This window comes from Megalops cyprinoides, chromosome 18, assembly GCF_013368585.1.
Source record: "Megalops cyprinoides isolate fMegCyp1 chromosome 18, fMegCyp1.pri, whole genome shotgun sequence".
Taxonomy (NCBI): domain Eukaryota; kingdom Metazoa; phylum Chordata; class Actinopteri; order Elopiformes; family Megalopidae; genus Megalops; species Megalops cyprinoides.
Genome location: NC_050600.1, coordinates 12208334 through 12229663, shown reverse-complemented (window position 1 = coordinate 12229663; position 21330 = coordinate 12208334). Strand labels below are relative to the sequence as shown.

General features: G+C 37.1%; 1 protein-coding gene across 1 annotated transcript in view; it reads right to left on the bottom strand.

Annotated features, from left to right (window-relative positions):
* LOC118793670 (phospholipid-transporting ATPase ABCA1-like) overlaps positions 1 to 21330 on the bottom strand; it is a 136686-nt gene that overhangs the window by 71408 nt on the left and 43948 nt on the right. Inside the window, exons 16-25 of the mRNA XM_036551898.1 lie at positions 19437 to 19641; positions 19048 to 19164; positions 18116 to 18287; positions 14103 to 14234; positions 13109 to 13248; positions 11687 to 11824; positions 5997 to 6217; positions 2634 to 2709; positions 705 to 907; positions 16 to 64 (exon numbers count right to left, since the gene is read on the bottom strand). Coding sequence (XP_036407791.1) covers positions 16 to 64; positions 705 to 907; positions 2634 to 2709; positions 5997 to 6217; positions 11687 to 11824; positions 13109 to 13248; positions 14103 to 14234; positions 18116 to 18287; positions 19048 to 19164; positions 19437 to 19641 — 1453 coding nt within the window. The remainder of the gene's footprint in view (positions 1 to 15; positions 65 to 704; positions 908 to 2633; positions 2710 to 5996; positions 6218 to 11686; positions 11825 to 13108; positions 13249 to 14102; positions 14235 to 18115; positions 18288 to 19047; positions 19165 to 19436; positions 19642 to 21330) is intronic.

Below are 21330 nucleotides of genomic sequence, written 5' to 3'. Positions count from 1 at the left end.
TTCATATTATATTACCTGATATTTCCACATCTACACCTGTGTCTTCTGCCACTTTCAGAAAAATCTGTTGAAATAAAATGGTAGATTTGTTACTGTTACAAATTATATATTAAACATACTTTCTGTCAAAATGATATATCAACAACAGAATATATTGACATATTTACATTTAAATTGACTTGTAAATTAACAGTGATAAAAAGTCTGCAAGTAAATGGAGACCTTTTTGAATTTTCTCTTTCAAAATGTTATTTATGAAAGAATTCAACATGTGAAACGTTATCAAACAAAGCTACCAACACAATAAAAAATATGTATAGAAATATAACGACACACACATTCAAATAGCACAAACTGCTCACAGCAGCAACTGTTCAGCACAAGTAACTATAGATCTTTAAAAAAAGATATTTGTATGCCTGCCAGAAATAAATTCAAAATCCCATTTCACATTCCTTTACAACACCAGCTTTCATCACGCTGTCCATACTGTAACTTAAAATACAATTTAAAAAGTTGCCTTTGCCATTGAATGTCAAGCAACCAAAAAGTTAAAGCAAGCAATAATTCTTCACTTAAAAACCAGACATTTTTATTAGTTTTACAATTTTCATTTAGCTGTACCCACATTACTTGTAGACTCACAGCGGTGGTAAATGTTTTATGAATACGCATTTAAGAAACAAAACTTGACCATCTGTTACCTCCTCCAGAGTGGTGTCTGAAATCCCATAGCTTGTTATGCCTAAATTTGACATTTCCAAGTCCAGCTCCTTGAAGAGCTGGGCAAATGTGCCATCCTGGGCTCCTATGTAGGGCAGGATGTAGGTGATTTCTTGGCCAATGCTCTCTAGGAAAACAGCCTCAGGCACATGCCTCCACAGAAGAACACTGACAGCTTTTATGCCTGATGGGAGAGCAAGATTATAGGGTGGGAAAAGGTTATGTGAATTTTTGAAAGCTATACAGTAGAAGAATGAAGGAGAATATAGTAGGATAAAATATAGCTGTGCTGTAGCATTGCGCATTGTTACCTATTACAGTGAATACATGCACTAGAAAGTTTGCACTTCCACAGAAAATCAGTTTAATTTTTCTATGCTTGCCAGTATTTGGCCAAACTAGCTGTCCATTTTACAAAACTACCAGCTATCATTAGCAAACAAAAGTAGAAATTGTTGCCTAGAGTGTGCAAATGAAAATAAAGATTTACCCAATAAAAAGGAGCAAACAGCAAATAACAAAGACAAACATGACACAAAGCCTCTTTCTGTGAAGCCAACGAAACAAAATGTTCAACTACATTAATTTCATTCTGCACTACAACACTAGGCATATATATTCGGTCATGCTTTCAAAGTCTTACTTCAAGGAGTTGATGAAACATACATAACACTTTAATAAGCATGGTGTGGTGATATAACACATTCATTTCAATGCTTTTTTTTAATAGTGTGTACTAAATAATTTTATACCTCAGCTCAGACAAAGAAAAGGTTGTCACTGATTAAGAGGTTCTATATTAATTTCCAACAATGGGACAGCTGAAACACTTTAATGCCTAGCTATACCGCACCTATAACTGTAGAATTAGGCGGTGTTTCGAGATGCTGCTAGCTAGTTACAACAAGGAGGCATAACATTGGTGTTAATATGGGACTCATGCAAGCTATCATGCTGTAGAAGATGTAAAAGTGTGGTCCTCTTACCTAATTATCTAGCTAATAGTACCTGTATTCCTACCATAATTTTACTTTATCAACATTTTTTTTAAATTTGCTGAACTGAGAAGTTTTTTGGGTTTTTTCCAATGTGAAATTTTTACAGCAACAGGAAAGTGAAGTTTAAGTTATCAAGCAAATGGCAATGCAAACAGAAATACAACGTCTCTATCTAATGTGTGAGTATTTATTCAGATGGAAATTAGCCATGGTCTAAACCAAATAACCCACTGGAAGCTGTTGTATTAAAATACAGCACACTGCAGTGGTGCCATTTGTGCCTTGGGACCGTTGTGCATTATTTTAATATGACAGCAGAGCTGGTCATGACCTATTATTTACATCTTGAAGCACTGCAGTTGATGAATACTTAATTGCAACTAAATGCTTATACCATGCCCTTGAAGGTGTTATGTACGCTTTACAGAGGTCTTATTAAGTTACACCTAAACATATATTGTGACCAATAATGCACATTATGTTCAACAATCTATATCCAGTTTCTTCACACGAAGTAAACTGTGGTAAAAATGACCGGATTATCTACTATAGTATAACCAGTGCCAGTGAAAAAAAAATCATTTTCAGAGTGAAGTAATAACTGGGCAGTAAACTGTTAATCTGATTTATACTAACTGTGTCCCCTGAGATCAGTAAATATATATAAGATAATCCCAAATCGAGCAGCCTTTTGCTTTTAATCTATCAGGCTGCTGTTCAGAAGAATACATCCCAGACTATTGATTTTAGTCTATAATAGGTAATTGCAGTCATTAAACAAGGAATGGACACTAATGTACTTGAGTAATATGAGGTAATATGTGTCTCCTTGCTAATGCTTGGCGTTAGCCGGGAAGGGTTCCAGGTTTCAAAATATCGAACACTCTTCTCCTGGATACAAAATCTTCATACCTGAGAGGTCTGGGTCACTCCCACACCGGCTTCCAATGCCTTCATCTGGACTGGATCTCTGAGATGAGTCCTCCCTCTGTTTATTCGAGAGGTAAAAGGAAGTAATATCATGACAGCTCATACCAAGTGATGATACACAACATACAACTCACACCATTGTCCTTTTCATTTGTTTTCAGTGTAATCAAACCGCAGCTGTTACTGCACCTACCAATGATTGAATGACATGAGAAAGGTTTGATTTGGATAATTGTTTAAAATGGTTAAAAACAACTGACCTCTCCCCTTCAAATTTACACAAGCACACACCCACACACAATGCATTCGACAATGATTAGTACATCACTCATTTGATATACCTAATCTTTAACTTCTGTTTTCAGCCTGATAACCATTTGTTTGAAGATGCTATTTAGGCAGTGTATTATTCATTGCCTTCTGTCTCACAAAAATATCTCTTGGATTTTTGGAAGGTACTCCTTAAAGGCAGGCAGACCAGGAATTACTGCTTTATTTCACTGGATCAATTTCAAGACATAAAAAGAACCCCAAGGGGTTCTCGATATTCAAGAGTTGATTTGGATTCAGTGCTTATGATATCAGACTCAAGGAGAGACAGGGTGTGCACTGTTCTTTATTCCATCCCTCTAATTCTTTTATTATTTAAATCAAATATTTTAAACTTCTGTACTTTTAAAACATTGACAGGAAAAGTTCAAGTTGAAAAATGAGATAGTTTATTGTGTAAGATTTTGACATTTAAAAAAAATCTGATATTATTAAAATTACATTACTACCAGTAGTAGTAAGGGTACTACAGCATCTACATGAGCTATGGGCATATGATGTACTATGGGAATTGATGCAATACGATGAAAAATGACATGATTTATTATTTCAGATTCTGACTAAAAAAATAGACTTTATTAAAATGATAGTATCAGCAGTGGTTGCAGTAGTAGTGGTAGTAGTACATCTTTATGAGCTATGGGCATTTGAAGTACTCTGGGAGCTGATTTGAACTGACTGGCCCCTGGTTCTGCATGCTCACTTTGCTCCCAAGGAGCCCCTGGTACTTTCACTTGCATGATGTGGGACTGTCCAACAGTCTCCGCATTTGGGAGTGAGGTTATATTAATTCTTTGTAAGGTATTACAAAAATCAATCCAGCTGCTGTCTGATTGTTACATTCTTGAATGATGATTCTTTTATTTATTTAACATTTCATCAGAAAAGGATTTGGTTGGCTGATCTCACCATTGTCCCAAAAGTGCCCTTCACAGGCAGCCGAAACATGCCCTTGATACCACTGGATCCTCTCTTAATATTCATTAATCCCTTATCATGAGCTTTAATGACGCCAGGCATTTCAGTTATGATGCATAATCTGTTGCCAACTAATCCATAAAGTTACTGATCATCTGACACTTACATAATCTAGCCTTAAGGCTGAATCATGACATGTATTAGCAAATTATAATAAACTCACCATGCCACATTTAATGCGGTGTTTCTTTGCCCAATTTTGGCGTTTATTCAGAATAAGAGCAATGTCAACATCAATCTTAAATGGTTGCCCGTCATATCAATCCAGTTCAATCATCAGTTAAACAAAGCCTGTCTAGATCTTAAACTGATGGACTACAAAATGTTTCTGCACACTTTACCTGTATATGGAGAGCCATGAGAACTGGTCACAGCTGGACTGGTAGCATGCAAAGTTTTGCTGCTAAATGACTGTTTTATATGAACAAATAACACCCAAAAACAGCATTAAATTAATGGGCAATTGCTGCAGCCCTGCTGACTTCTATGCAGTACATTCATTTGCTGTAACTGATTAAAATTAGGCGTGTAAAGCTTTGCAAGTAATTGGCTTGAGTATTTTCGTCATAACTATTAGAGTCATGCAGAAAAATGGTTTCAGACAGTTATCATGCTGGGAAGGACGCCCACTAAACAGAAACAATCATGTGAGAGCGGAGCGCCACTGCGCATATCAAATATAGAAACAATTACAGAATATTCAAATTAAACAAATCTGTCTGCGGCTGAATGAGGTCCATCTAGATTAAATGTGTTCTTGCATTCATGAAAAACCTCCCTTTCAACAAAATGGAAAACTAAGACTGATGAAATTTTTTATACTTAATTGAATTTTCTGACAAAAAGAACTATATTTATTGGAAAAGGAGATTCTTACCATTTCAACCTGCAATTTTTAAAATTAAAACCTACAAAGTTTAAAATTAAACCACCATATATTATGATAATTTGTATGCATTCACATTTGATGAAATAACCATTCACTGTGATGTTAGAGGACATGTTTTTAGGCAGTCCTATGGGATGCTATACCTTGCCATCTCATGGCAATGATAACCCCCTTGCTGTTCTGCGTGACATTCTGAATTCAGTGATCATGATGGATTTTGTTCTGTTTTTTGCAATCTTTTAAAAGCATTCCAACAAGCTATCCGTTAAGTGAGAGTCAGTATTGTTAGACAAAAAGACAAAAATATGTTTTTCATCGCCTTCTTCATGGGAAATGACATACTGTATATCCAACTTAGCAAATATATTGGAACATGCAGACATTTAAAAACAGGTCCTTAGTAAAAATTATTGGGATAGTATATGCACACAACATATGGATACATTTGGCCAAGGCTCTAACAGTTGGAGGGCTTAACCCTTTGAAATTTACTGTCTAAATAATGTTAACTGGATAATTACATACAGCTTACATCAAACAGCTCAATGAAATTTCATTTTAATTTATTCTGCAGTGACACATTTGTTCTGAAACAACATAGCAACCCAAAACAACACTTGATTTGGGAATTGTAACATTGTTGTTAATATTAGCCGGACACATTTAGCTGCTTACCTGTCTCATCTCAAGTAAAATATATGTACTCTGTTTTCATAGTTGGCCATAGCTAGCTACAGTAGATACCTTTGAGGTATCATCTGCGCAAAAAATTTTTCATAGGTAACAACTAAGCATGAGCTTACCATTGTAGCTCATCTCTGCGTTATTTGAAAGCTAGATAATCGATTAGCAACATAAAAAAAATCAAAATTATGGCACAGTAGCATCTCAACAGATAACAATAAGGAGAGGTGGGTTCATCATACTAAGCGAAATGAGTGTGGTCACACTGAGCCAGCTGTCATTACTAGCAAGAACCAAATTATTAGCTAGAACCCAAATGATTTAGGTTGGTTCAGCAACAGCATTGTTTTATGTGTATGTGTTTGTGTGTGTGTCTGTCTGTCTGTACATATATACAAGCTACTTATACAAGCAATATTAAATCTTGTTTTTCCATTCCTTAGAGTAGTACACAGAGAGTAAACTTTTACCTCCACAGCCTGGGTCTTTGCAATGCCACTCCGTTGTGTGGACATTTTCTCAGCTCCCCCTTTGACCAGAGTGAGGTAATATCCACTCCCAAAACACTTCTTTAGGAAGAGGGAGGAGCCGCTGCAGCACATCTTCCCATGGGAAATGATGGCAATGCGATCCCCAAGGATATCAGCTTCATCCATGTGATGAGTGGAGAGTATGATGGTGCGACCTACCAAAATGAGATAATACAGGAACGATTCATTGTAAACACCAATGTATCTCATATCCTTCATATCAAAGCACCATGATGTCTGGTGCTGTGCTTTGATGTTATTCCATTAGCACACTGATACATTGTGTTTTTGTAAGCTCCAATTCTGTAAAGAAGAGAGAGAGCATATCAGCTGGCAAGAACAGAGGACAAATTCTCAGTATTTCAACTTTATTGATAAAAATGGATCAAAAGGTTTAGAAAGTTCGGTCAACAGCCATTCTTTGGAAGTAAATCATAAGAAAACAGCACTACTGTAAACAACTACATTTCCAGTGGTGATGGGTTATAGTTTCTTTTTGCCAGTCAGTCTCTGCCAGTATCATATTCAGTGTCAAAGCTTATAAGCTCAGCTGACAAGAACCTCTAACACACAGTGAATAATGAACAATTGTTGTTTTAGAGGAAAAAATAAGAGGAAAGTAAAGAAAAAAAAAAACAGTTTATAGCCCTATATTAACTAATGTTGTGAGATTCTGAAAAAATCTTGACCACCATGATTATTTTATGACTGTTGCTGAGCATAGATTTAGACTAGATTGAGGTTTATCAAAAAAAAAACCTTCCTATGATAGTATTTTATATTTGGAGATAACTCATTTAACTCAGAGCCATGTAGACAGAGTCGCGTCAACGGAAGTTCTACATGGCTCCGATTTAACTCATGTCAGAGTTTGATATTTGATAACCAATTTGAGAAGTCTTAAAGAAATTTCTCCTCTATCTTTAGATAGACTGGAGTAATAAGGAAACATGTTCAGGTGGTGGAGCTTTAAGTGTTAATGTCCATAGACAGTCATATTTGCTCTCAGCATTCCCTTCACAGGCTATAGAATTATTTTGCATTCAATTTAATGTTTTGATGTTGATCTTTCCATTCTATGGGACTTTGTATTTGAGTTGTGAGATAAATGTAACTTTTCAATCTTGTTTCAGGTTGAAAAAATCTGAAACAAATTCAAAGAAAAATTAGGATTGCTACTGTGACCATACTTTTGGTACCCTAAGCTAATTACAGTACAGGTGAAAAACCTTAGTTTTGCATTACAACTCTAAATGAGTTGCTGATGTTCTCTTGTCATTGTGTGCTGTCTTGTCCTGTTCTATGGCAGCAGCAGGTGGAAGGCACTAGTAAGCATTTCATTGATCTTGACAATGCTGCAAAACCCAGCAAAGTCTGTCCTCAAACAGTAACTCAGAACTTGACAGCCATACTGTTAAAACTGAATTTCCAATGAATACAATAAAGTGCATTTTTACCCCCCTCAAGCTGACTACATTTTAATGAGCTAATTATGACTCAAGCAGTTTATCACCTTGAGCTTTCCCTTGATGCAGTGCTTTATAGCTTTGCAAAGGCTCACCAAAGCACAAGATCCCAAATGGGGCTGTAATCCTGCAAAGCAAGCATGGTCCATATTTTTAAATGTTAAAATGAACTGCATTGACTTACAGTATTAGTAATGCGAGCTGTAGAGACATCATTTGAAAAATGCATTCCAACAAGTATATAGTGATCTTGATGGGACTGGTGTTGTAAGAGAGACAGAGCATAATTACGTACATACAGTACATTGATCATGCAAATGCAGAGACATGAAACAGACATGACAGCCCCTATCAAGATGGGTGTTTCACGTGCATCTTTGGAAGAACTTCTGCCAAAACCACTAACCATGTGGACTTTTGTTCAAAACGGGACCATTATTTTGAAAAGAGCTCAGGCTTTGTTGAGAAGTGTGGTTTTCTCTGAGAGCTAGTAAGTCTCACACCCCCTTAGGTCACAATATTGGCTGGATAAGGACACGCAAAGAGGTCATTAGCGCGTGTTTCACACAGTGCTCTGCTCTTCAATTTGGAAAGCTAAACCTTTTTCCTTCGTACCCCTTAACCCTCTTCGACAGCTAAATGTACTCCTGTTGAGCCACTATTGTAGTGCTCTGCTTTTGAACACACTGAATATGGTTTAAGGACCTGAATCTGCTCACATCTCAATGGATAACTGGTGAATTGTTCTTTAAAAGTAGAGGACTAGCAAGAATATTCAACACATTATTGAAGTCTCACCAAAATGAATTCCTGCTGAAGTCAGTAAGTTCCTAAGCATACACAAACAATCTAGCAATACCCATACTTTCCAGGTGAATATGTTTCAGAAATATTAAAAACATTGCCAGGAAATGTCCAATACAACACTGACGCATTCATAAACAATACACAACCAGTCTATTCCAGCCCACCAATATCATTCAGAAATGGTTACAGTATGACATTATGTCAAGTGTTAAGTCTCTTCATACCACACTGCAGCCTAACAATTTTAAGTACACATCAGTTAAATTGTACTGTTTACCTGCCACTTCACCAAAGCTAACTAACAAGCATAAGCAGAGGTAAATCTGGCAACATTATTATTTCTTGAAACAAACTGTAAATTGACAAGACTTTGACAAGGAAGTTGTCAAAGAATGTAGCTCAAATTTAGTGATGTATCATTGTTGTCCTTAACACATAATTTGCTCTTAATCACTGACATACAGTACCTCACATCTTTTAATTTTACATTTTTATTATATGGATAACAGCAACAGCTTTACTTTCATTAAAAACTTGATGAAGGTATGTTTGGAACTGTAAGGTCATATCTGTCATGCTATGAACCTGAAACCACACATCTTTGGGCTAGTTTTTTGGGAGGTTTCAAAGGGAATCATTGTGGTGATATAGTACCACTGCGTGGAGTTTTTTTATTTCTTAAAACTGAAAAAAGAGTTTTTAATAACTTTGTGAAAAGATGCTAAGAACGGTTGTGAAACATATACCTGAATGCAAGCCATTTAGCGAAAAAAATGCATTGGAAGGAGCAGCTTTATAAATAATGAAACAGAAAGGAAACACTAAGGGTAAAGTACAGAGTGAGGAATGTAACGGTTGAGTGATTGGAGATGATGTTATGAACCTGAAGATTAATCACAGCGTGCTTTCCTTTTTTTCCACTCCGAAAGGTCAGGTCACTGGGGTACAGAATTCATTTTCCACTTCTCATTAGGCTTTTATTTATTTATTTATTATAACTACCAATGTTGCCTGCACATGTTGAAGGCACTGGAAATCACCTATGTTGAAGATTTTACTTGAAGCCTTTTACATGTTCAGATTTCTAAAATAAACCCCATGTGGTACGTTTACACTGCGTGTAACTGAATATCTCATGAAGCTGCAGTTATGTAAATAATGCATTGATCTGTTTAAAAAAATAGTCTGCAGCACTCAGAATAGGCAGTGAACCTCAAATCAAAGTGGACAGTACTTTCAATCTAGTTATTATTGTGCTGGTAGGTTTACTAATGTGCACTTGGTATCAGATGAGTAGAAAGGGGGGGAAAAAAAAAAAATCTTGAGAATTTTTATAATGAATCTAAAATATCTTCCCTGCATTCAAAGCCTTTGGATCTAAGCTTGCGTTTAATATATCAGATCTTCAGACCATCATACACATGGGCATTACAATGAAAAGACTGTCGTCTCAGTAAAGTACAGCAAAGCAGGTACTTGATCCCTTCATGCCCTGCATGGTGGCTGTCTTCCAGGGTAGGTCAGCGTACTGCAGAATATCTTGCCAGTTGGCAGTCCCCTTCTTCAAAAGCTACAAGTGAAGCTTCCCATTCCATGCAAGCTGCAAACACATTTCCTGATATAATCACATAAGCCATGCTGATGTGAACCCCTCAGATAAGGCACTGCAATTAGTAACTGGATTTCCTGAGAAGGAAAGAGGAGAGGAGCAGGAAAGTTGGCCAGAGGGACGGATGATGGCAACCACGTTGTGGTGGCCAATTTTCTGACTAGATAGTGGGAAAACGAGCTTGTGAATGTATTGCTCTCGGTATTGCTAAAAAAAAATCCTAATTAGCACTCATTGACTTTTTTCCCCAATACACTGCAGATTGCTTTCTTAACAGTGTTTCAATTTGATTGAATTAACACCATTTTCCCTTCCTCTTAACAGCTCATTATTATCTCTTATGGACTAATGATAAGCAGAAGAATCTCAAAGCACTTTTACCAAAGTTTCATTCATCACACTGAGTTCCCTATTTCAGCACTGTGGTCTTTTAGGCTTACAGTTTGTGTCATGATTGCCACACAGAATCAAATCAAATACCACACCCAATTTGTGGATGCAATTACTAGGCTCAAATTAGGACATCCATTTATTAGTTTTTTCTATTTACTGAAAGTAATTAAAGCTGTAATAACAGGTTGTGGATAATGCTCAGGTTACGCTTTTAGCTGACCCCTGACAGATACTGCACAATATTTTGAGATTTCCATTTTTTAGAGGACAAAACACACATACCACTTTACATGCTTTCTTTTGAATTAAATATGCAATTATTCCCTAGATCAACTTCTATCAATAAAATAGGAGGATAAGTAAAAAAAGAAAAAAAAAAAAACTTACTGACAGACTCTCTGTTGTTGAACCTTAATGTCAAACAAACTTCAACCAATCCAAGCAATGTGCCAGCAAGAGGAGAACTATACATACATTTCAACCTAAAATAGCAATACCTTCAATGATCCAAGCAGAGCAAAGAATACTTAGAAACGGAACAAAAATGTTCACCATGTAATTCCCATTGAAGTCTTTTGAAGATAATCTGGAAACTGGACATCAATGGAGGTGTCAAAACATCACTTACATGCTTATATTCACTTCATTTGTAGGGATGTAGGAGCACATGATAGGACAATTATCTCAAGCTTGAGAGAGGACGGAAGGCACTTAATCATTGAGGGCAAAACTAATGGCAAATGGAGATAAAATGTCACTTAATTAAAACTACCCATAGAGACATCTTTGGAAAATAAATTCATATAATGGCCCATGTTAATTCATCACAATTCACATAAACAAATCAAACCTTAAAGTGTCAAGCAGCTGAATGGCTGAAAAACACCAACGTGGTAAATGTATTTTGAAATGAAACGTGAAGACACATTATTATATCTGACATCTAAACCACAGGCATTTTGCTCTGAACAGGCGTATTACAAAGGGTTCCCCATGGTATTCTTGTGATGTTACACTACGCGAGACTTTACATTGATGAAAAACTGCCTTTAAACACAGCAGAAATGTGCTGAAAGGAATGCAATTGAATCAAGGTAAAAAAAAAAGAATAAAAAAAGTGCTAGATGGAGTATTAGGAGATGAAATGTTTCTCCACAACAGAAAAAAAAAGCATATCAACCAAATAAGCACTCACTTTGAGAATTTACAAGTCATGTTAAAAGCCTGGACAGGTTTCTTGATAACAAATCATAAAAATGGATCCATGTTTTGCCTGTGTATCGTCTTTTCTGCTCATTAACCCGCATAATTGCAATAAACCTACCTTCCATTGTACGATCATGACATACCTTGTTTGTATTTTAACAGGAGTTCCCATATTCCTCTTCTGGCATATGGATCCACACCTGCAGTGGGCTCATCCAGGATGACCGTTTTTGACCCTCCCACGAACGCTATGGCCACAGACAGTTTTCTCTGCATTCCGCCTATCAACAAAAACATTCCATTTTTTATCATGTGTGATATTTTGATAGCAATATGACATTTCACCCAAACTACTGTTCCTTTATTGCAGAGAAAAAAAAAATAAAACTCTGCGAATTAGTTTCTAACAAATACCTCAGAAACTAGTACTATGCTTGTTACCTGCTGATATTTTTGCTAGCTTGTTCAGAGGTTTTCAAGTACAAAACATACCTTGGTAACATACAAAATCACCCAGTCACCAACTCTGTCAATCCATAACCTGTTTATTAGCATATGCTGCGCTACTATTTTAGTAGTTAGAGTTAGCTAGGTCTCTCCTCATGTCTATGCATGGAACCAACCATCATGTTCTCCCTAGAGGCCAACAGAATCCTCAACCTAACATGATGTGATTCTGTTAACAGTTCAGACTTGGTGGATATTGATTTGCAGCTTGTAGGCGCTTTCATGAGCAAATGCTGTAGACTAGCGTTTCCCAAACCTCTCCTGGAGGACCTCTTGTCCTGCATGTTTTAGATCACTCCCTGCACAAACACAGCTGATTCAAATGATAATCTCATTATGAACTCCTGAAGCTGCTTAATAACAAACTGATCACTTGAATCAGCTGATCTAAAACCTCCAGGGGTCCTCCAGGAGAGATCTGGGAAACGCTGCTCTAGATTAGGAGCCCCTGACTGACTTCTAAGATCAACTGCTAAGACAGCGTGCAATGTCAAACCAAGGACATAATAGTTTCATATAAAACAATCATACAACAGCTGCAAACGCATCTATATAAATAACATTATCCATGTGTGCATATAAAGAAACACTATCTGAGGGAGAAAAAAACATTTTACAAACAGCATATTTAATTTGCATTATGACAAAATAACAGCATCTTGGAAACTATTCTATGCGATTCATGGCATTTAATACCCAAAACAGACCCAAATAGATTGGAATACAGAACAAATCATGTGGTCCTGACTGACTGCACACGCCAAACTTTGAAAGTGCACATGCACTTTGTACCGTTAATGCGGTGTAAATGTCATATTAGCTCACCCATAACACAACCAGACCTTAAAAGTCAAATTTCACAGATTATTATTGTTCAAATCCAGTGAATTGGATAGATGCCACTTCATCAGACACATTTTTCTTGCAAATGATTACACACACAGTGGGGGTTGCTTGTTGCATAAAGGTTAACACTTGAGAGGAGACTGTCATCATAAGACAAGATAAAGGCTTCATTAAATGCTATGTGAAAGCAGCCAAACATACACGGAACACACCTGACAGATTTTTGGAGAGGTCTTTCCGTTTGTGCGGCAATCCAACATCTTTAATCATTTGGTCCATCTCAACTTTCACTTCTTTTGAGCTTCTCCCTTTTAAACGTGCATAGAAGTATATGTGCTCCTCCACTGTCAGGCTTAAATAAAGTAAGATTAATAACAATGATAACACATAAAATATAATCATTATTACCAAACCATAAAGCTTAATACAGAGAAATTCTAAGATGCTAGACATAGTTGGTCTAATCCATTGTGGCAGCACAAATATAAGCCAATGGTAAAAGCAGTGCTTATAGATGTAGCATGAAAGCAGCAGACAACAGCTAAATCCAAGCAGATAAGAGGGTTTACCATATGCTGTGGTACCAAGTGACTCACACCAAAGCACTACAGTGTGTATACACAAAACCGAATATTCTGTACATTCTACATAGCATGAGCCAGGAACACTACTATAACAGTGTACATTATTAGTTTATACTGGTGATACAATAAGATCACAGCATATACAGTATGTCATTGCATGTGCACAATAGCACAATGGGACAGTCTTCCACTTTGTTATGATGTACATAGATATTATTAATGATAAATATTATGAATGTTGTACAATGGATGCAGAGGAGATAAAGTCAGTGACAGCCACATAGTCAAAGAAAATACATGCATCAAAAGAGATATTATCTCATAATGGAGGCTGGAAACTGGACCGCATTATCCATTACATATATGGATTAAGTGCACAGATGATAAATGACAAAATGCTTTATTTTCTTTCGTTTCCACTGTAACTTGTAGGAGAAATCTGGGTTGCATAATGAGGACATTAGTCTTATAATACACTCACTCTAATCTATGCAACACAGACACACAATAAAATATCATTACAAACATATTAAGCATCAGAAAATGCTAAGCTAATGCACTCACTCTGACACTAACGTATGAGCAAAATAATGAAATTCAGATAAGGTGAATTTATATTTACTCATTAAATAAAACGTTGTGTTGGGGGCACATTCCCAAATCCTTCCTGATGGCATCCATATCTGTGCGGATATCTTTCCCATTGATAAAAGCTGTTCCTGAAGTTGGTGCAAAAAGTCCTGTCAGAATTGACCTAAAAGCAATCAAATGTTAAAATAAAAATCATTATTAAAACATTAATTTGGAACCTCAGCTCTTAATGCTGACCTTCATTTCTACAAATACCCACATGATATGACAGCAAAGACTAAATAATCAAAACTAAATCATAGACACAAACGCACACATAACTGGAGGTACACACAAAATTGAGTATTTTTCAAGCCTCCATGACTTTCAGCTTCATTCATTCACTCCATATGGCTTTCATTCAGGTGACTCAGCTGAAACATCTCTTCTGTGACTGAATTCTTTCGTCCCGCTGTAGTGTCCTTTCTCTGCTGTTATATAATCCTTCCAGACCTCCTCACTTCCTTTTGCCATATGGATCACTTGACTTTACTGTCAACTCTGCCTAAAATGTTCCTGAGTGGCTTGATTCAATATGTCATGGCAGTTCAATTTCCACATGGAAACTGTTACACTTCAGTTTCATGACCATATTAAACAATGCAGCAATACAAAACCACTATGTGGAAAGGACTTTATCTCTAATAGTTTGTATAAACACATGGTGGCTTCACAAGCTAAGGTTTTGGGAAGGCTGTCAACAGCGAAATGGAAAATTTACCATTTGACTGTGACATGTGCTGGTAAAACATTTTGGATCCAAATCAACAAGATGTAGTGAGAGGGGCATAGACGAGGAAAGAAACCAAGTGCCAAATGAAACTGTCTTTGCGGGGTTTTAACCCTGAAGTTCAGACCACTACACCACTGAACCACTATTACTATTAACCACTACAGTTTCTTTGTATAAAACTGTTGCTATTTGCAACATGAGCTTCTACAGGAATATAACTGACTGTACTTCATTTTCTCCCTCTGTTTTTGGTCACATGTTCTTTGTCAGAAAAATGGCAGCTCAGTCAAGGAGTAGACACCTGTGTAGCTGACATTTGACCCTGTCACCAAGAAAACTCCACTGAAAATCAAGCTGCCGGAGAAATAGGTGTGCTTTTGCAAGACATGCAAGATATGTGCTGTATCTTCTTTTTTTTGTTTAATTTCCTCCCAACACTGCAGTGCAGCTGTCATGTAGCCAGCCTTAGCCAGCTCAGAGCTATTGCAGGCAAACAGTCGCTCATTCCACTGTGAAGACAGCAGCTGTTCCTCCATGGCAGCTTCAGCCCAAATACTGTATATAAGAGAGCCTGAATGTCATTTTATAGCCTGAAATTCATTACAAGACCAAAGCACCACTTTGCTGTCGTTCCTTGTGGTTTTGTCACAAAACAAATGCTATGCACTGCTGCAAAGCATTTCTGTTTATTTCTGAGGTTTAAAGATGGTGGAGTGAGAAAAACAAAGCAAAACGTGGATGATGTACAGATATTGTCATGACCAAGCATGAGCAATGAAGTCAGGCTGCTTCTCCTCCCCTCACCATGACTCAATCCAAGCTGGAGCCAGTGGAAAAAGTCCCAAAATCACCCTGGCACAGCGCAACTCCAATGGGAAGGTGGAAAATTGGTATCATTTACTCTCTCCGTCATTCTCCATGTACTACAATGTTGTATATATTAGCAAGAATGCTCCCTAACTGAAGTTGTATGCTTGACCAACCAGAGACTGGTACTTGTCAGTCTCTCTCAATTAAGGGTGTTCCTGCATTCCTAGTTTGTTTTCATGTATGTTATTTAGAAATAAAGTATTTTAATATTGATCAAAATGTGCATTTTATGTGTACAAAAAAATAGGAGCTATCCAGTGGCATGTGAAAAATAAAAAGAATAATTTGATAAAATAAATATATTTAACTTAGAAATGGGGAAAAAATTATTACAAGGATCTGCTGTTAATGTTGCCCCACTTTAAATATTTCCTTCCACAACACCACCAAAACTAAAAACAAAATCTGACTGTGATATTGTGTTCATACATGTGTCTACATGTGAATGAGTGAGCTAAAAATATTGTCTAGTCTCTTATCACATTTTTCCTACAACATTTTCAACTCTTTCCTCATTATCAGTCTGGAACTGTGCTCTCAACAGGTTTTTACAGTGAGTACAATATAGCTCTGGTATCTGCAGAGTGAAATATAATTAGCACCACCAAAAAAATCGTCTAACTAGAGACACATGGCACAAATCCTTCTCATCTGGCCAAAATGGATGCCTATACTTTTCACACTAAATTTACTGAAATTACTCTAACCTTACCAGGTCTACATTATTCTCACCCATTCACCTATCCAATTAAATGGGAAATTGTATAACATCAACAATCCAGCAATTTTAGCACAAAACCTGAATAAACAACATTGAGTTCATAGGAACATGTTTGTAAAATATTTTCCCTCCTGCACAATGTTTCATTTTAACATTTAACTGCAAGAACATGAAAAAGAACAAAACTCATGATTATGATAATTACATACAGCATACCAGCTGTCTTTGAAGCAAAGATGGAGCAGTGATAAAGAGTGGCTACCCAGCTCTGTATTCTCAGGAGGAGGTGGGCTCCTGGAGACATGGGTGGACAATGAACCTACAGAGCATTAGAACCCTGAGGACACTGGAAAATCACTTGCAGGGTCATGCAAGCAGTGACTTGCAGAAGTAAACAACTTTTTATCTGATCCGAACAGCAGGGGTGCTGCACTCATTGTCTGAATGGATACAGATAGCGAAAAAAGACCTTTCCCTACAGCAATCCTTTACAAATAGCCATTTAACATTCCTGAATAAAACATTTGGGGTTAATACATGTTTGCTGTATGGTACATATTTACTACACTGTGGTTGCAAAACATAATTTACAAAGTAAAGCATATAATCAAACCTTACAATAATTTACAGTAACAGTGTGTGCAATATACCTTTCAGGACTGAAGGTAGTCAGCAGTGAAAGAGATTTTTTGGACAGCACACTCATATCAGTACAATAGAATGCAACTAGAAAGCATAAAGAGAAAAGAATTTTTCATACATGCCGTTGTTGGAAATAACTCCCCTGTGAAAAGGGAATGCTAGTGAATTTCAATTTGTAAATCTTTTCAATATTCTTGCTTTCCGATTCTCTGGCACAGTGGACGTTTTACTCAAAGCTACAATGCTCAGGCCGATTCCTGCAGCAAAATGTATGACAACCAGATACCAGATGATTCATACCATACTTTCTGATAATTTCAAAAAGCCAATGCCATGCATTAAACATCAGAAAAATATATGATGCAGAAAGTGACTCTTCTGTGCAATCTGTGATACCATGTCATATTCAATCCTCTCGTCTGCTGATTTCTAATACTGTTTCTTTGTTTTGTTTTGCCATACACAGACCACATGCAACACTCTAGTTCTCTGTATGAAATTAAGGTTACATACATAAACAAGGACTAATGTATCAGTTCATGTTAACTAATGTAGTGTCATTCACACCTTTACCAACAACTAAATAACGAATGATGACAGTTGTTAAGCACTAACTCATGGTGCTTCATCGTGAATTCATCCTCTTTGTGCATCTGTAGTAGAGTGGCAACAAGACACACCTGTGTGTATAATTAACGTCTAATTCACATCAGCGTCTAATTAATGAGCCATGAAAGCTTCTAATGCAGTGTAATGGTGTAAAGCATCAACCTAGTTTTGGAACATTTGGCATAAAGTGCACAGTATTCATTACCATGCATTTGTTAACTATTTACAAAGTCTGCATAAGTCCTCTCCAATAAGGTATCAATTAATCATTTATTCACAATACTACATCATATAATACATCTTAGGTGTGTTTTCTTGGAACAGAAGAGCGATCAGACCTGTTGGGCTCAATGGTCCTAATATAATCCATGGACTAATGAGTATTTAAAGTATGATACAGAATATTTTCAATGATACTGGTATAACTTACATTGTAGTTGTTTTCCCTGCTCCATTATGACCAAGAAAAGATGTTATCTGGTCTTCGTAGAAGTCGACACTCAGTCCATCTACTGCCACCTTCTTTCCAGTCTTATAGATTTTCACAAGATTCCTGATGGAAACTCCTGCTTTCATATTAGGTGGTGGTGGTTCCATGTAACCTAAATCAAAGCAGTTTCACAAATATATACACATGTACTACACACGTACAGACATATGTAGAAAAATTGTTATAAATGTGTCTGGTTGGCACACCATATATATTTAAGGCACAGCAGTACGATTTTTTTTTTTTTGTTCACAGGAATACCCTAGGTACCGGTTACAACTTTCGTAGGCTTGACTTTCTGTCTCACATCTCAGGTTTGCATGTAATTTTATTAAACACATCCTTAATAAGGCAAGAAGTTTGGTCTCCTTTCATGGAAAACAACTTGATTTAGTGGCAGGTTAGTGCAATTACTCAGAGTCAGTGCAGCTTTTCACTTCTCTCTCTGCATTGTTTCCATGCTCTCATCAGCAAAATGGAGCTGTCTTCTCTTCAGTATTTTTTATAGTGTTCCAGATTCCCTGTGCTGCACGCCATTAACTTCTAGTGTGACTGGGAATGAAGTCTCTCCCGCTCTATGCTTCCTTTTGAGCTGATTTTCTATCTATCCATCCATCCATCCATCCATCTATCCAAGATAGCTCAATAGATACATAGCTAGATAAACAGATGATCAGTACAAAAGGAAGCACAGAATGAGAAATCAATGTTAACCAAAGTATTCTTGTTCCTAGCAGATCTGCAGAGTGCTCCAGATATTAACCCAAGGTACAGGTTTTGTTTCCTAAGCGATGCAATTAACCTATGAAAATGTGACCAATTAACCATGCACACATGATGGTCATTGCTAAGAATTTAAAGAAATCACTTACAATTCTTATCTGTTGAGCCCTTCAGCAAATCTGGGTCAGCGTGAGGAGCTGCTGACGTCCCACACCAATAAGTTGCAGTGAACGGAAAGTACCAGGGTTTGGCTATCCCATACTGGCCTGCGGTGAAGAATAAGTGACATCAGACACACATTAGTAAAGCAAGAAACTCTACTTCTGTGAGAGGTTGTATCCTGAAATTCAACTGAGATCACATGTAGCCTGATCTGAACAAGATTGAACTGAATTACCGCAGTGTTTTATGGGTTTTTAGCAAAACCGCATACTTGCCTGAACTCTGTAAGCACAATTTTCATTGCCATTTGTATGCTGCTTGGCTACCCGTCACTGAATTCTGTCCTCATACATGAAACTTGACTTATGGTAAGTACCTGGAAATACATTCTCGATGTACCAGGTGAGCAGCCAGTAGATAAAGGAGTCGATAAGCATCATGATGATGGAAACCACAAAGCTGTAGCGATCCCCCTCCTCTGGACTCTTCCCAATGTTGCTCCACTGAATTCCCAGACCTTGCTCTTCATAACGAGAGAAGTTCTCGCAGCCATAACCAAAAGCCACACTGGACAGGAAACTCTGGTACAAGCAATTGAGAGTTTTTTTTTCCCTTAATCAAGTTTGAAAGCAACAGTGAAAATTAAAAGGTTTGTGAAAATTCATTCATAGTGGAATTCAAATAGAAACTAAATGGTGGGGGGTTGTATTTTAACTGAAAATTAAACATCTCAAATGTAAAAAGATATCCAAACTATGGAGTTTCTCCTTTTTGTTTGTAAAATCATTTTAAATGACAGATTACTGTCCCACCAGGGTAAATATTCTAAACGCTCTTTTTGATTCTTTTTGACATTTCAATCTGCTTTTCTTGCAAGATTAATTCCGCTCAAATCAAACTTACCATGATATGATAACAATGTCATCACTGTATTGTTGCCACTTAACTGAACTATGAGAAAAACAGGTCAGAATTCTACCATTGCACTGGCTTACTGATATACTTTCATGAATATTTCTGCTGAGGTCAGACATATAAATTTACCCCAAACAAAAAAGATGAAACAGAGTTTGGATATGGTTACAAAATAAAGCATGAAATTCATGAAAACAAATCTCACAGGAATCACACAATGTAAGTCGATGGGTTTAAGGATTCTCCTTTTACTTTTTTCGGTTTAGTACCACTTTAATGAAGGTGAGGAGCAATGACACACACTATTTAAAGGCATTAATCGCCTGCTGGCGTACCACAGCCCTGACCCACACATTGTCTGTCTATCAAACTGAGGTCTCCCACAAGCATCATTGAGCTGTGCCAAACTCCCTACGGTTATCTGCCAAATGCCCCTCAGCCAACCACAATGCAGGAGTCAGTGGGGCCGTGCCTCGTCCTCTGGCCACTCTGTGACCTCTGTGTGACAGGGGCACTGAGCAGTGTTGTGCTGGCCATCCTGACATTGAGAAGGGCTACAACTAGTATGTCAACCACAAATTCTGAGGATGAGATGTCTGATCATGAGGGCTTTGAAAAGGTAAAGAAAACAAGACCCTGAACTAGGATTTCAATAGAAATGAGGAAAACAAAAAAGACTGAGGTGGCAGATGTGTGGTGGGGAGAAGGAACAGGTGTCAGAAGCCTTTGTGATCAAAATGTGATCAAAAACTTATATCACATAACATACATATGACTTTATAAATCTTATGTAATGAGTCTTTATAATTCATAATCCTTCTTTATGAATGCTGTGCTAAAAAAATTGCACAATTATTTTGGTAAATATTATGGAGTGTAAATTTTCCAACAATGCATACGCATTCCTAATAAATTCATACATAGATGATAAACTAGATGTCATTTTGGTTAGAGGCACATTGCTCATGCAAATGAGGACACGAGCCCATCCATCTGCATGAAACGGTACAGTCTGAATGTCAAGGGCAGGATGTTCAGCAAAGGTACTTTGTGTGGCACAAAGTACGAGTGTCGGACATTACAAGACGTGTGTGTGTGTGTGTGTGTGTGTGTGTGTATATGTGTTTCGAGATATGTCTATATCTCGATAGATAGATTTGTGTATAGAGAGAGAAAGAGACATACCTAGTAGGTATAGTATATAATGGGTAGATAACAGGTTGCCAAGAATGTCTTTTTTTCCACAGTGAAATGTCTAAATATTCTAAAATGGTGTACATCCTCACAAAAAGAACATTCACATGGTCAGAACGGGAGTCTGAAGAAGCCCATACATATTGCATTTCACATATGTG